The following is a 17,228-nucleotide window of genomic DNA, read 5'->3' as shown; positions in this document are numbered from 1 at the left end:
AGGAGCAAACAGGATGAGTCAGGCTCAGCTTGAAAAAGCCAGAAGGCCAGTTAACTATCCCAGTCAAACCTGAGATCTTTCTAACAAACAGCAAGTGCTGTAAAGATATAGCTCAGTATTTTAGGGGCAAAGCAGAACTTAGAAACCACCACACAAGGAGTAACTGGCCTCTCCTTCTATCTGAATCATTAAAGTATTTTCCTAGGAGAACAGTGGCACCTTAACTAACTTTTACACAGGCTTCATTCATCAACTTAACGAGCCGCATCCCCTGAGAAAATATGGCATGGGGGAATAACAGACAAACAGCACCAGCACCTTGCTTCTTTCTACGCCCTAACCTTCAGGTGTATGATTTGTTCTAATCCTATTAGGGTTTGGGGTTTTTTCCCCCAAAACCACAAAACCTGCCAGGAGAGCTGCCTGGCACACACCTTCCCTAGCAACATTTGTGAGAGATCCCCTGGAGAATGGAGTCACAGGTGGCTGTGGGTAACAGGGCCACTCAAAATCCACCTCTATTGAGATGTGTGCTCACATTGCTTGCTCTCACACAACCATAAAATGGGATAAGACTTCCAATGGGAAGCTTCTCCATCACCCCGATGGGATAGAAAGTGAAAAAGATGAATTCAGAGTAAACATTACTTTTTAAAAGGAGTATCAAACGAGACAAAGGAACAACAACAAAAAATCAAAATGTTCAGACAAAAGAGATCAGCAGAACTTTGGTAAGGAAAGAAATGTGACAGAAGAAAGTACCTGACAAATAACTTCACTCTCCCTGCAGAACAGAAAGCAGGAAAAGCCTTGAGCAACAGTATTCTACCACGCAGCTGACATAAAGCAGTGTGGCATCCTCAGCAGAAGGGAAGAACAGGTGGGCCCTGCTGCTGCCCACAGCCTCCTGACCAGCAGCACATCCAGGCCCTCTCTGGCCCTCCGCCCTCCACTAGGAGAAATGGGCCCTGAAGAATTAAACGGAGGAACAGGGGCAATGTAAGTACAACCCCACCCCTATCCTATGAGCCAACTGACCTGTGCACCTGAACCTCAGCCTCGTTGAGGGCCTAAGGGAGGCTCAAGCTCTCAGCAGCCCTTACTCACAGAATCACAGAATCACAGAATTGTAGGGGTTGGAAGGGACCTCTAGAGATCATCGAGTCCAACCCCCCTGCCAAAGCAGGCTCCCTACACCACGTCACACAGGAAGGCATCCAGGCGGGTCTTGAATATCTCCAGAGAAGGAGACTCCACCACCTCCCTGGGCAGCCTGTTCCAGTGCTCCGTCACCCTCACTCCTGACAGTGTGGGCTGCAGCACACTCAGAGCCCTTCCTAATTTGCTGAATGGTTTTTTTTCTATTGCAATACTGGAGAGCACAGCAACATGTGGAGAACTTGAAGGACGCTGCTCCAAAACACTGGAGAGCTCGCTACAGATGTGCCATTGGTCCCTCCTAGTCAAAGGAAGAGCTCAATTAAGACAGGAATTTTTCTTCTGAATGATTTTAAATGTCTTCTTTCTCCCTGTGGTTGGATCTTAGTTAGTGTAATTGCTATTTATATCAAAACATTAAAAGGTCTGGTTACGGGGTTTATTAGAAAAGCAAAATGTGTTTTTAATACTTAAAAGAACCACAACAAAATACTTTGCAGCGCTCCTTCCCTGTATTTGCATACCACATGTTCAACAACAACAACAACCAGCATTTCACAGAAAGACAAAATTCCAGAGCTAGCACGGAAATAGCAGCTCTGAGCATTCACTCGCGGGAAAACTGCCGCTGTGCCAGGGAGGGGGTCGGCAGGTGATACACGACAGGTTCCCGACTGCAGCAAATACATGCACTATCAATCGAAGCACGGTGCGAAGTATGGGGAGGTTCAAGGTGAGGAAGCGGCACCCCTCGCAGACAACGGGCAGCGCCTCCAGCCTGCACCTGCCGCGGTCACCTGGGCACGGGTGCCGGGGAGAGCCCGGCAGCGCGATGGTGGAGCGGCGATAGATCGCTGCTGGCAGCGACCGGGGGGAAAATATTTTCATCATGTGACTCGGCGCAAGCGAACTTGTTTGCTGCGTGCGTGAAACTTGTACAGACGCCACAAATACCGCGTTTATAACCGGCTCCGCACAGCGGCCTCATCTCCCGCGGAGGAGGAGCAGCGCAACCCGCCCGGCAGCGCTCCCGAGGGACGAAGGGCACGGACCGACATGGACCGACATGGACCCACACGGACCGCAGCGGCCGCCTCGAGTCCCGTCCCCGCCCGCTGCACAGCGCCGCGCCCCGCCCCGCCCCGCCCCCCGCGTTTGTCCGGGTCCGCCTTGTGCTCAGCGGGTCCTTCTTCTGGACGGAGAAATTTCAAGTAACTGCAGCACGGTGAGTTTATACATATCGCAAAGGCACGGCTATTTAGCGTGATACCCGAAAACAAGTATCGATATCAGTGTTTCATCTAAAGAAAATATCCAGAATATTCACAACTCAAATCGCAATGCAGGAAAAAGAAATAAGGACAGAATTTACATTGTGTCCAAATCAAAGGCTGGAAATAAAGCAGCCCAAGGAGATGCTCAGAGCTGACACCCCAGTACCAGCTCACCAGTGGGCACTTCCAGATCCCACCCAGACAGAGGGCAGGCAGCAGGACACCCACGGCCCCCACATGCATCATGTGTTTGAACACTTCACCCACATGGCAGCGAGCATCTCAGCACACCGACTCCCTGCTACCAGATATGACCAAGGGCAGAGCCAGCACCCCAATGGGAAGCCCAAATGGGAGGGCTGTGCTGCCAGCCAAAGACCCACAAATGGGCTGCTGCCATTCAGAAACTGCAGCCCCACAACGTGGCACAGTAGTTGTCACAGAATGAACTAGGAGCACAAATGCCCTGTGTATCAGTACTCTTCCAAACCACACACGCTCAACACCTTTACACAGATTCCACATCTGTTCTGATCAACACATAGATGAGACGTTTTGATACTAACGTCAGGATAACGATCCTCCAATACACTATGTTCCGAATAGATGCAAGGGCCCTCCAGGTGAAGCTGTGTACATAGGGGCAGCTAAAACGTACTCCACCTTCACAGGAAGGACAATTCCCAGGTGAAATGCAATCCTTAGGCAAGACATAGAAACTCATCTGTGAACAAAACCCTGCCTCTTCTGAAAGATAAGGAGGGGTATAAACAGACACTTGGTTGTCCCCCACAAGACAGGGCTGAAAACACAAGCTTCTTCTATAGACACAGTCAGCAGAATTTCTCTTTTCTCGGCACAGGAGGACACCTTGGTTCGGTTTCTCATAATTTCCCAGTCAGAAGATTAGCAGCACCCCTGATAAAGTGCAGCTTTGCTTTGAGAAGTTGCTTGTCACATTCTTGTGCTGTGCGTTCACCACATCCCAAACACTCTCTCCTGGGACTACTCCCTTTAAGGAGGGCAGTCTGTCTGTGGGAAAGCAGGCAGGCCTGGTGGCAGGGGAAGCCCCACGCACCCCACAGCCCAGCATGGGGTGTCTTCACACTGCACTCATCGGAGCCACTCTCTGCAGTGCCTGCCCCACACCCAGCATGTGCTCAACCTCATTTTGCTTAGAGATCCTGTGAGAAATCCAGTGGCTTTACTGAAATGACACTGTACTGTTGTAGGGTTCTGAACATGAGGAATGCCAGCGCTTCAGGTAGCAGTGCCTGGTTGAAGGGGAGCCTGTGCTGATACAACAGGCCAATCCTCAGCTTCGCTCAGCCTTTTTTAGCCCTCTGTACACAGAAACTACATGAATGCCTGTAATGCTGACATTATCCCAGAACAGAATGCAACTGCAGCAAGACTGCATGTACCCAACACTAATTCTCATGGCACTAAGGCCCTGTTTAGCCCAGCCCGCAGGTGCACCGAGGTTTGCCCACCCACCTGAAAGCACATATTGCACGGCCCCATGTCCCACCCTGCACACGGAGCAGCATGTTGTGCCACCATGCACAGCGGGTCACGCAGGACCCACAGTTACTGAGGAACCAAAGTCAGCTGAGAGCAGTTCTGCAAGCACCAGGGGTCTCCTGTGTCCAGTACTGCTCGGGTATCCCGAGACAAGCCAGCTCCTGAGGACGCCATGGCAGCTGGGGAACATCACCCCAAGCAGATGGGATCTTCTGGAGCCAACAAGCTCCCAGAGGGTCACAGCTTCAGAACTGGAAGAAGGAAATCAACCCCCAGCTCACCTGCACCTCCTGCACCACAGCAGCGTGTCAGCCCTGCCCTATAATGCTGAATGAGGATGCGCACCATTAGGCAGCAGGACACACTGCAGAAATTCAGAGGGTAACATTACGATCAGATCACCAAAAGACAAATCTGATGGACAGAAACTTCCCAGCTTTACAGAAAAACAAGTACATTTAATACAGGCAAAATGGATTTTATCCAGATCTGATTGTCTCCCCAAGATTTTCATGTATTAAATGTATTTGCCTCTCTCTACAATATCAGAACAATGCTGCTCAATACCACTTCTCCACAACTGGTTTTCAAAACAAATTCGGAAACCACTAAGGTATACTTTTAATTTAAGTTTAATTAAAGTCCTCATTCAATCCTACCAAAACATGTATTTAGCACAGTGTAAATAGCCCCAAAATTGAAAGAAAAAAAAAAAAAAAAGGTTTTTTTTTCCCAAGTACCTTAATAATCACAATTCTAAAATACATTCCAGCAAGCAAAGCTACCACAAACACATGAGATTGGAAAGCCTTGAGCATGCATGCACAGTCAGTGTGGCAACACTGCTTTACATATCCACAGAGAATCCTCCAAGCCTCCTGATAAATGGCACGTTTTGAAGAAGTAATGAAATGTAACTTGCTAGGACACGGGTACAATCCTAAGGACACAACGATAAATAAACGGCTGCCATCCTCACACCAGCAATGGGAATCTCAAGTACCTATGATAAAACGTTTGAGGCGCAAATGTAAGGAAGAAAAAGATCTAACAGCAGCTATAACTTGTTTTCATTGCGTGAATTTCATCTAGTTTTAGGTAAGACGGTATTTCAGCATGAAGCACAATCACCTCATAGACTATGCTGAGTAATTTTGAAGATTTTATTTTATACGTGTAACTGGAAGAGATAACGGCAGATCAAATGCATTAGTTTCCCTCCCAGTGGATTTGGATCAGAATGCCAAAAGCCTGTTGCCAACTTGGTGGCAGAACCGCCACATGGCAGAGCTGGTAGGACAGCAGGCAGGCCTGCATCCCTCTTCCCTCACCGTACCTTGCACACAGGGTCCCGCTGTTTGACGTGTAGGCACAAGCACTACTACAGAAACCCAGGACCGAGCACCAAACCGCAACGTGTCAAATCCATAGTCGTAATATATATATAGATGCTACTGACTGAGAAAACCATTTGCAGCTTCTAAATGGAGGCTATGTGTCTAGTAAGCTGTTTATTCAAAAAAGCACAGGGAAGAATGCATTTTACTCTCCCACTGAGACATCAAGAATCTATTTGCCACACCACCAGCTGCTAACGGCCCTCGGACACACACAGGTCGGGGCTCTGCAGCCCTTAACCAGAGCTCCCAGCCAGTCTGGCACAAAGAGAGCTACAGAATGGGGCATACTCAGTTTCCCTGTTGCAAACCAGACGGCTGAGCCATGTGCACACCAACTTGGAGCAGCTCAGCAGATTTTCTCCAACACCCGGTCAGCATCCTGTGCCCTGCAGGCATTCCCAGAGAGACCCACGTGTTGTGTGTGTGTGTGTGTGGAGGTGCGCAGAAACGTCACACACGTGCACAAAGGAGGAGAGGTATGTATGGCATAGACAGGTACGTATGGCATAGACAGCCCGATGTGCTCAGCTGCTGCAGTGTAGATCAGAGCAGGAGAATGAAAGGAGCCTCAGGACAGTCCTATTGGAGTCCACTAGCAAGTTGAATAGTGGGGTCACCAGGCATTGCGCTGGTACCACAAAACCCCTCCACAGCTGCAGCACGCAGCAGCATGAACAGTATCAATCTACTTTGGAAATGCATGTTTCTTTGAAAACAAGAGGCCTCTTTTTTCAGCTGACACTTCCTTTCACTATCGGAACGGAGATTAAATGAAACTGAAGCAAAATTTCCTTGAATAATTTAACAGGCTGTACAAACACAGAACGGGCTTCCACGGCCTCCAAGCTGCCCACTGAGGCAGGAACCCCCTGCATGAGCATCTCGGCTCTCTGCTCACAGCTCAGCAGTTCCTATAGGCGTGGGGGCCAATCATCTCCTGCTTTGCAAAGACACATGACAACTGAGTGTATTCTAATGCCCGTGTACACACACACAGCTTACGCACAGGTGACTATTAAAAAAAACTAAGAGAAGCCTCGTGCTCAGCTGCTGGACTGGATCTTACCTTCTGCTCTCTTAAAAGCCTCCATTTCTCTACCTACTGATCAAGTGCACCTGGAGATGGACGCTTGGGAATTAAAAGGCAGCACACAGAAATAACTGTGTTCTGTAAGCTAACGGCAAGTATTTCCTTTTGGTTTTTTTAATATTTGATGCAACCCATTTTCTATGTTAAAAACGTTCATTTGAAAGCTAAGAAAAATTCTTATCTCAACCCAAATGCTTAGATGGAGAAATCTCACTATGAAGGACAGTGACGAGCTGCCTTTATTACTATTATTTTGAGAAAAAAATGACAAATAAAAAGATTAAAGAATAGCACCCTTGGCAGTCTGCTCTTTGTGAGCTGCATCTTATTTCCTTACGGTACCAGGGGAAAAAAAGATCTGTGAGAGAGGACACAAACCCATAAATATAAGGAAGTATTTCTAAGGGTCATACTGAGGACATAATGAATTTACTCTCGTGCCAATAAAAATAAAATACTTTTAACAATTCGTGCCATGAGAAATAGCGCTCTGAAGAACCATGTGCCGTGCTGTGCCTCTCGGAGCACGATTTTCCCAGCTTTAGAAGCAATGGATTCCAAACTGCCCGTGTTCAAACGCAAGCGAAAAAACGCGGTGTCCTTACATGAATTACAATAGGGTGCACGCGAGGAGCCTTATTACCCTGTGGCTCCCAGGGACCCCGATAGCAGGGCAAAATTAGAAAGGGAAAAATCGACGCTCAAAAGGAATCTCACTTCCGTGGAAGAAATAAAGGAGGCGGAATGAGACCCACAGACCCGAAGGAGAGCCCTGTAGGCAGCGGGCAGACACAGCCCGGGCTTCTGCTCCTATTTTTCACGCTCCACGCCTCCCCCACAGTGTCACCCCGTCTTTTCTCCGGGTTTTGTTGCTTTCAGAACGCACTGTACGGGCACACCCCGCCGTGGGAGCGCCCAAACATGTACGCCCGCGTTCGTTCTTGCCGGCGCTCACTGCTAAAAGCTATTACCGGATTTAACAGCTCTGTAACTGCAAGGACTCGCTGAAGGGAAAAGCGAGGCGCGCCGTCCTAGCGCGCTGCTCCGCCTCACAGCGCTCGCCGTCCTGCAGGGGAGCGGAGCGCAGGCTCCCACCGGAGCAGCACGCGGGGCTCCTCCCGCCGTTCCCGCAGCTCTCCTGCCCCACTCTGCTCGCTCCTTTGTACGGCGCCCGCCGTCCGCTCCCGGCAGCGCAGTGCACGGCGAGGGGTGCCGCGGGAGGCTGAGCGAGGAGCGAGCCCACACCGACGGCCTCAAGTTTACGGTGGGGTTTGAATCCCCATCCAGACGTATAAAACCAAAGCAGGCATTCTGTTTTCGCACGGCCCTCACACCCCTTGCATAACACCCGCATAACGAAGCGCTTCGGGAGGAGCACAAAAGGTTCCACGCGCGCAACTCGAGAGCGGCTCTCAAAAGCCGCCTTCCCGGCACGTCCCGTTAGCGCGGAGCCCGACCACCACCGACACCAGCGTGGGGCCGGCAGCGAGGAGGACGAGAGAGGGCAGGAAGGCAGGAAGGCATGAGAGCCGTCCTCGCCCCCGGCCGCCCCCGGCCGCCCCCTCCTCGCTGGCTCCCGCGCAGCCGCACCCCCCCACCCCCACCCGGCCGCTCGGTGTCGGCGGGGCCGTGGGTGCCGGCATCGCCGCTCGGCGCTGCTATTTACATCAGCGGCGCGAAGTGCCCAATGGCGAGCAGGGAGCCAATCAGATGGCAGATTAGATGTCAACTCGGAGGCAGCTGTCTGGAGACTGTTGCAGCCCGTTTACCTCCACAATTCAAATTCCAAACCTTGCGGAGAAGCGGAGCCGCTCCTCGACTACGGGCTCCGGCCGCCACGGCGACAAGCGGCGGTTCCCGGCCGGAACGAGCGCGGAGGGGCGGCTCTCGGCGGCGCCCCGAGCCTTAACGCCCCCCCCGGGCCACGACCCGCCGGGACGGGCCCGGCCCCTGCGGATGCGAGGGGCGAAGCGCGGCGCTGGGGCCGGAGCGGCGCCGTGAGTCAGGCGCACAGCGACGCGCACACACGCGCTCTTCCCACAGAGGGAGAGAGGGGAAAAAAAAAAAAAAAAAAAAAAAAAAAAAAAAAAAAACACGAATAAAAAACTAACAGGCGAGCTGCGCTGAGCGGCGTGCACTGCGGTAACTCCGCGTTAGAGACAAACTAATTAGCGCGGACAACTCGCTGTGTGCGGATAGAAAAATACAGCCCGAACTGTTAGCAAAAGAGAGAAGCGCCACGGGAAGCCCCAAGGGAACGCACCGACCCGCACACACACAGCGCGGCCGCACGGCGCCCCATCGGCCGGGCCGGGCCCTCGGCCGCTGCTCCCAGCAGCAACGCGGCGCCGTGAGGCCCAGCCGGAGCCCGTGCCCGCAGCACGGCGGGTGTCGAGAGGGGGCAGCGAGCGGAGGGAGCGACCCACGCGGGGGATGGGGGGGGATGGGATGAAGTGTGGGGGGGAAAGGGCAAATAAAATCTGAATAAAAATAAAGAAAACAAAAAGCGGCGCGGGGACCCGCGAGCGGCGCGCGGGCCCCTTAGCGGGCGCCGCGGGGCTTACCTGCGTCCTGCCGATGGGCTGCGCGGTGCTGCCGGGGCTCATCGCCGGGTGGTTCCTTTGTTGCGCCGCTGCCCAGGCCGGGCTGGCCGCCCCGTACTGAGCGCCCATGTCCTTGCCCATGCCCATGCCCGCTGCCTGCTGGCCGCCCGGGGCGGCCGGCGCCGCCTGGGGCTGGGGCTGGGGCTGCGGCGGGGCGCCGGGGCCGCCGTAGTCGGGGTATCCGCCGCCGTAGCTCCGCATCATGGGGCTGGGAGACGTGAGCAGCTGGTTGAGGGTCGGGGTGGCCCCGGACGGGTGCTGGTTCTGCCCGGAGAACCGCGCGAAGCCGCCGGCCGCCGCCGCCGCCGCCGCCGCGCCGGAGGCAGCCTTGCCGAGGCCGGCCCCGCCGCCGGGGCCCATCATCATGCCGCCGCCCGGCTGCCGGGGCGAACCCAGCACCCCGTAGCCCGCCGCCGAGCCCCCGTAGCCTCCGCCGCCGCCGCCGCCCGCCACGGCTCCCGCCGCCGCCACGGCTCCCGCGCCGCCGCCGCCCGCGCCCGTGCCCGTGCCGCCGCCGCCGCCGGGCCCGCGGCCGTAGGGCGGGTAGTGGTTGTACTGGCTGTTGGGGTACCCTTCGTGCGAGTTCTGCAGGGGGTCCATGCTGTTGGGGGCCGCCGCGGGGTGCATTATCCCCATCCCGGGGCTTTGTTGTCCGCCATGTTGATCAAAGCAAGGCCCGGCGCGGCTCGCCGTAGCGCTGCCGGCGGCGGCGGGGGCAGCGTTGCCATAATAGCTGTTGAACTCCGAGACACCCACCGCGGAGGGGCCGCCGCCGCCGCCTCCCCCGCCGCCACCGCCGCCGCCGCCGAGGCCGCCGCCGCTCCCGGCGCTCGGGGGCGGCTGCTGGGGCTGCTGCTGTCCGCCCAGGGGTCCCAAGCCGGGGTGCTCGTAGCGGCCGCCGATGGGCTCGCCCATTTTGCCGGGCATCTCCTCCTCGTCGGCGCCTTTATTCAGCATCTGCTGCGGCGGCTGCTGCGGCGGCTCGGCCGGAGCGCCCAGGACGCCGTCTTTTCCTCCATGTTGCTGCTGCTCGATGTCTGCGCCGGGCTGCGCAGCGCCGCCACCGCCGCCGCCGTTGTTGTTGCCGCCGCCGCCGCCGCCGAGGCTGCCGCCGCTATTCTGCGCGGGATGGTGCTGAGGCGGCGGCTGCTGCGGCGGCAGCGGCGGGAAGGGGTTCAGCGGCTGCGGCGGAGCGTGGTGGCGGTGGTGCGGGCGGTGGGCATGGTGGTGGTGGTGGGCACGGTGGTGCGGGTGGTGGGCACGGTGGTGGTGGTGGGGCGGCGCGGCGGGGTGATCGCCTCCGACGCTCTTCAGCTTGTGGTTGGGGAGCAGCCCCGTCTCCATGGCCGAGCCCGGGGTGGAGGAGGAGGAGGAGGAGGAGGAGGAGGAGGAGGAAGGCGGGGAGGACGACGAGGAGCGCGCCGCGGAGCCGCCGCCGGCCTCCTTCAGCGCCGGCTCCGAGGAGGGGCCGCCGGCCGCGCTGCCGCCGTTGGGAGCGGCGCGGTGGGCCATGGCCGGCTCGCCGTGCTGCCGCCGGGCCGGCGCGGGGTGCTGCTGCTCGGCCGAGGGGCCCCCACCGGGGCCGCGCTCCGGCGGGCCCGGCGCCTTGCCCTGCCCGTTGTTCGCCCCCGCCGGAGCCGCCGCCACTTGCGCGGCCATGATCACCGCCACATCGCGAGGTCGGAGGGACCGGCGCCGGGACCGAAAAGACTAAAAATCGGGCAAAAAAAAAACAAAACAAAACAACAAGACGGGAGTTCGGCCCCCGCGCTCAGCGAGGGGGGTGAGCCGGGGAGGGGGGAGGTGTAGGGGGGGGTGGGGGGGTATTAGGGGGGGTTGGGGGGGGTTAGGGGGGGTATAGGGGGGGTTGGGGGGGAATTAGGGGGGGTTGGGGGGGGTTAGGGGGGGTGTGGGGGGGGGTGGGGGATGAGGAGCGGGGCGACAGGGCTCGGCCGGGCCGGGCCGTCCCTGCGGGCCGCACAAATCCCCTTCTCGGTCCGCGGCCGAGAAGTGCTACGAGCGGAGCGGAGCGGAGCACAGCGCCTCACGGTGCGCGCCCGCCGCCGCGCTGTGACTTCATGTTGGAACTTTTTTGTTCGGCTTTAAATGAAACTTTTTTTTTTTTTCCTCCTTTCCTCCCTAACCCGGATATGGGGACGCGCACGTCTGCCTCAGCCGCGCTGGCCCAGCATGGCAGCAGCGAGCGGGCGGGCGGGCGAGCCCCGGCAGCCATCGCCCCCTCCGCGCCCCGCGCACTCGCAAAACGCGGACTGGAATCCGCCGGCACCGGCGCTCGCCGCCCGCTCCGGGACGTGGAGCGTCAAGGGGCGGCGGATCGCGATGCCCCGCGCCCGCTCGGCGCTGCGGGGACGGGGCCGGCGGCGGAGCGGTCGGGCCGCGGTCGCTGTCCCGAGGGAAGGGAGGAAAGGAGCGGGCGGCCTCGGGGCTCCGCAGGCGGCGGGCAGAGTTCGGAGGTGTGGAAAGGAGCTCCGTTCCGTTCCTCTGGCGGGGGATGCAGGATGTTTCGCGGAAAAACACGACTTTCTCTTCTCTTTCTTCTTTTTTTTTTCTTTTCTTTTTTCTCCCCTCCTTCCCCCCCTTTTTTTTCCTATTCCTCCCCCCCGAAATCTGTATTTTCAGTGCTGACAGCTATAAAACGTAACTTAAATTCTGAAGCCGTACCATCGGTGCCATTGTCCACATTGCCCAGCTGTCTCCAAATTCTAATGGTCATTTGCGCTGATGATGCTTTTATATATAGGGCTGTTCTCAATATGTTCTCTGTACTTATTTGCAGATAATGGGAGCTGATCAAGAAGAGAGAGGCATGTAGTCTTGTAATTGTTTCCCCAAACAATGTAGTTTCCAGTGGGCACAGGACACTGTGCGATACCAGAACAAAAGTCAAAACATGTCATCCAAATAGCACGTGGAAAGCTGTTACTGGTGACCTACATTTTTAAACCATCCCTCAGAATGGAGGGGGTTTTTTTTGGAGTGTTTTTGTATGACTACTCCGATACAAATGGTACCCAAGCATAAGAAAAAGTAAGCATTACACACTACATTAAACTAATAAAGCATCTGGAGGTCAAATACTCTGCTAAGGAAGCAGCTAGCAAACTGAGATGTTAGCAAACGTCTTCATTGTAGTAAGGGCCTACATACACGGTTTTAAATGAATATTTCTATGCGTGCTGTTAATGATCACCACATTTTCAAATTTCACAATAGATAAATAGGAAATTCAATGATTCTGGTAGAGAGAAATGCAGCATGTCATGGGAGATGCTGTCACGGCCAGGTGGACTGCAGGTGGACTTAATCATTCCCATTGTGAAAGCATTAAAGAACAGAAGCGTCATGCCCTGACATTGAGTTCCATGCCATAATTATTGATCCAGTGCGAACAGAGCAGTTCCAGTCCCTTATTAATTTCAGTTCTGTCTGAAAAGTCAGAAGTACTCAGAAATACTCCATTATGGAGCCAGGTTTGAAAAGTCTCACTGGTCATCAAACACATCGCTTACATTAGAACCGCATTTTTCTCTTTCTTTTGGTACTGTTTGCAAGTGCCGAGATGTTACACGGCTACTAGAAAGAAGAGTGGCACAAAAATGGTGAGTGAGTCTAGCAGGGGGAATCAGGTGTGTACCCAGGGGTCATTACGGCCGGTAACAACAACAGATTGCAGTTCTATGCAGACTGCTCGAATGGGGTATATCATCTTTGTGGGAGAGAGAACAACAGAACTGTACGATGAATTCATGCCAAATCATTCATCAGCTTTTGCCAAGAGAATACTACATCTTTGTTAGTGAGCCTTTTTGACATTTTCTCCTGGATTTTCTTCTTTTTTACATTCAAATGCTCGCTAATTATACACATTAAATAGCGTACATTGATTTTTTTCTAGCCTTTCATATGCAAATACAAATATAGATGTCTACTTGTGTGTGTTTATTTACACGTGTGCTCTAAAATAAAACATAAGATCGACTACACTTTTGTACACATTTTATCTGAGCAAAAATATAGACGTTTAAACCCAGATAGCATCTGCTGACAGCACCTCGGCAGCACCTCAGAACTTCCCAATGTTCTCCACAACTCATGATCAGGAAAATAACCCACAAAGTTTAACAGAGATTTCATTTGAAATGTTTTCTCTGTGAAAAACAACAACAAAAAAAAAAGGTGATGCTTTAAACCAAGGAGTTGGTACTGCTCTTGTTCCTTCCATGTGTTTCAGCAAGTCGGCTGCGGGATTGGAACCAAGAGCCTCTGAAATAGAGGCCCCCAGCACAATGCAATCAGGCTGCTATAAAAGGCAACACATGCCAGTTTTCCTCCCCAATGGCAGATGCCACACCCTCAAGCAGACAGAAGGCACTGCAGTCTGTGCACGGGAAGCACAACACAAAGCAGCAATGGTTCGGTTTTGTACATCACAAATAATGTTGAAATTCCTTTTGCCATCTTTGCCCAGATGATGAGTGGTAGTGTTTGTTAAATTCAGATCCTCCTTTCCAAAAGCTCTCCTTGTATGCACGAATTATGAATTGATTATAATATAATGTAAGAAAGCTAATTGCCATGTATATTACCTACTGCAAAATGATTGCATTGATATTTGATACCACAAGCGCGCTGTTTCAACTTTCTTTCTATTTTCATTGTTTCTTCGGTGTAATTATTTTCTATATGCCAACCTTGTCCAGGCATGGATTCTTATTTTCTTCCCTGATGAATTACAAACTCTGGGATCCTTTTCCAGGATAAACAGTAACATTTTCTGGACGCGTTGTTGGCCGTTGGTGTGCAACGTTGGCTGTGATGTCTGCACAGGCCGCTGAGCCCTGGTGAAAGTTAGCACAGTGTCCCTGTTGGGTCATTGCAGTAGCTGTTAAGTCATACATTGTGATAGCAAAGATACAGAATGCCAACCAATGGTTTAAGAGCTCCGAGGCGTTATTTTGGAGATGCTGGAAGAAACAGCGCCGTTGGGCTGCTTAATTTGTATTTATGTATTGTACATATATATATGTGTTATGTGAGAACACAGTCAGAGGTTTAGGAGCCCATTGCATCAGAGCTGGTTATCTATAAGAGCCTTAAAAGTCCCTTTATCCCTTTTTGTTCGGTTCTTGTTTTGCTTTCTGTTTAAATCCACTGTGCGGTTAGATGAAACAGTTGTCAAATTCACCGTAATTCTCAGTTTCCTCCTTTAGACTGGCATTAGAGTTAATGAGCAAAAAAGAGAGAAGTATGTGGGCTTTTATTAAATTATCACTTCTTTTACTAGTTAAACACCCAATCCAAATCATTCCGAAGTCAGTGCAAATCTTTTAATTGATTTCAATAAGGCATAAATCAGATCACAGAAAGGTAAGCAGACAGCTCCGAGCTCTAACTTTATGCTTTAGCTCGGTATTTGGAGCTCCACTAATGGGATTTTCCCTTTAAGAAAACCTTTATGTGGTCGACACACACATAAATATAACATAGCAGTATTTTCTTTATTATGTAATGTTTACATTTCGGTCACAAATGGAATATGTAAACTATTGCAGTTGATACCCAGCTGATAAGCAAGATTCTGTTAGGTGTAAAGGCTGCTTGTGAGTGTAATCTCTTTATTTCAGCTGATCATAATGAACTCGGAAAACACACAGTTTATGCCAACAGATTGTGGCCTAAAACACGCACAGAGTGACACATTCTACCATTTAATTAAAATCCATTCTTTAGCGGCCACTAATCCCAGGCAATTTAATTTTTTTCCCTGTCAATGGGTAAACAAAAGGACTTCAAAACATCACCATCTCCATCTCAAGAATGTCACACATGATTTTATTATGGAAACCCAACATTAGCCATTTTTCACCTTGCAGGATTTGGACCACTTGAACAGAATGCTTAAATCCCGCAGTTCTACAAATGCACATCGGCCGCTGAAGTCAATAAGATCACTCACTTCCTTAACGTTAAGCCCTGATTAAGTGCTTCTGTGGACCGAGGCCTCTAGGAACAACAGCTCCGGAGTCTGCACTGTGGTGAGATAGCAGCTCAGGCACTTTTCTAAATCAAAACAAAATCTTCTACTTGGCAGTGAGAGGAGGTGCTGTTGGTTTCTGCTTTTACCCACCACTGAAATTTGAGCTTTTATATTGAATTTCATCAACATTTCTGGATCTTTTGTCGTTGTCTGAGAGTAGTATTAGATTTTGGGGAAACCTGGGAAAAGGGCAGCCTTCCTTTAAATGAGAAATTGATGGTTCTGTTCACATTTAAAGAGGAAATCTTAAGCAAGATTCAGTGCAATGGTAATCGCACAATTCTCTGCTCATGTATTTTTTTTTTTTCCTAATTTTTCTGTCTTTTATAAATCTTTTCTTTGTTGATGTGCAAGAGACAGAACTAACCCATTGGGAAAGCAAAAGAAATATTTGCCATTAGCTGCACATTGGTCAGAGATCCTTTCTTTTGTCAGCTGTACTGAGCTGGCCTGGCTGATGTGTAGAAGAAACAGTCGCACCCTTAACACAAAGTTTTGAGACTCATAAAATAAACAAGATTAGTATCTTAGCTGTAAATAAGCAGCATCTTCCAGGACTAAAGAAGTAGTCTTTCCTAACCTTTTTCAATAGCGCTTTTTATATGGCACAATGCAAGCACTATCTAAAATCTATCATATTTATCAACTGCTGTTTCTAGGACCAGATTACAGTGGCTTCTACATCTTCACCAAGAAAAAGAATTTTTTGTAGAATATTTGTATGTGCAGATGGAAATGCATGGATTTCAGTAGGAGATAGCATGCTTTTTCCATTGCAAACTGAATTTCTTTTCCAACATTCCACAGCTGATATGCAGTTCTGAGGAGGAAGGGAGCAAAAATTAAATGTTTTGCCTGATGTACTCTATTTCTAACCCATTTCTGTAGTAGTTGGCCATTCACAATCTCTAGTCCAACAGCTCTAAGTCCTTTAGATGGAGCCCCACCTTCCCCTTTTGCAGCGGTTATTAATTCCCTCCTTCCCATACCTATCTTCAGTCCTTACCCTTCTGCATGTACATGCACATCCACGCTCTGGGTAACCCCAGATTCCAGCAGGACAATTTCTGGTTGCTTTAGCCTCCATCAGTCGGTAGACAGTCACTCATGCTGTTCCTTTCTCTCCAAATGAGTCCTACTCTCCGAGTTCCAGCGAAGCTACCTCTGGTGCCATTCTACTGTGGACGCCAAATGAAGAGAGGGAAGCACTGCAAAGGCTGGAAGAGGAGAAGCAAAAGCCCAGGCAAAGCTTCCCCAAGACTTCTCCATCCCAGCTACCCCTTGCTTTCCCAAGCAGACCACATCCCAGCTAGAGAGCTCCAGCTTTGACATATTTACACTTTAAGCACTCCATCATACTGATAATTCCAGTTGTCCCTTCTTTACCATTTTTCGCAAGCATTACCCCTACCAAATACGAATGCTCTGTTCATCTGGCAGTGCAGGTGCTATTATGTGTGTTCCCAAGCACATCTCAGATTAAATGAGCCAGGTTACTGGACTTACTCTGCATTACCTCAGACCCATTTGCCTAAATAAGATTAGGATAAGTCAACCAGCAGATCTGAGGAGGCAGCTGACTCTGGCAGAGGGACAAAAAAAGGCTGGTAGGTGGCAATATGTGCAATGTTTACAGAGAGTGCATCCCTCTAGGCCCTAAATGTTGACCACGGTTATGGAGAGCAGGGTGCGTGTAAGGCATACTGCTGGACTATCCTTTTTACTTATGCAGTAGCTCAGCACAGCCTTGATACTGCAAAAAGGGAGCTCACTATTCCAGGTGGGAGCTGCTCCTCGCATAGGCAGCAGCTGAAATACCTGTTGTCGGTTATGCAGGCCCTCCCCAAGGGCTCCTGTCCCAGAAGACAGGACGTCACCACCAACTGCCATCCGGGTGCTTTGCTTTCACATCCTCTTTGCCACGACACATCTGACTGCCAAAGCCACAGCCAAGTCCTTGCTATGAGAGCAAGGTATTTCTCAAGAAAAGCAACCCCCGTGGTTGGTTCCCTGCTCCAGCTGAGAGCTGAACTGTGTTAAGAGAAGAGTGAATGTAAACCACTTCAAGATACACATCTCTATAAAATCTCAGCGTGTTACCCGTGTAGGGTCTGATCCTCA

The 17,228-nt window shown here is 51.8% G+C and overlaps 1 protein-coding gene across 9 annotated transcripts in view; it reads right to left on the bottom strand.

Annotated features, from left to right (window-relative positions):
* The window catches only part of ARID1B (AT-rich interaction domain 1B), a 310,448-nt gene extending 299,644 nt beyond the window's left edge, over positions 1 to 10,804 (bottom strand). For 5 of the 9 annotated variants that reach the window (XM_015858266.2, XM_015858263.2, XM_015858264.2 and 2 more), the window contains exon 1: positions 9,011 to 10,802. In XM_015858266.2, the coding sequence (XP_015713752.1) occupies positions 9,011 to 10,708 (1,698 nt within the window). In that variant the 5' untranslated portion in view covers positions 10,709 to 10,802. Of the gene's footprint in view, positions 1 to 9,010 lie in introns of all 9 variants that reach the window. The other 4 variants (XM_015858262.2, XM_015858265.2, XM_015858269.2 and 1 more) reach the window with 2 other exon arrangements.
* Between the last annotated feature and the right edge of the window lie 6,424 nt (positions 10,805 to 17,228).

The sequence above is a fragment of the Coturnix japonica genome, chromosome 3, assembly GCF_001577835.2.
Source record: "Coturnix japonica isolate 7356 chromosome 3, Coturnix japonica 2.1, whole genome shotgun sequence".
Taxonomy (NCBI): Eukaryota; Metazoa; Chordata; class Aves; order Galliformes; family Phasianidae; genus Coturnix; species Coturnix japonica.
The sequence above is the reverse complement of the archived record's forward strand: the minus strand, read 5'-3'. Positions and strand labels throughout refer to the sequence as shown.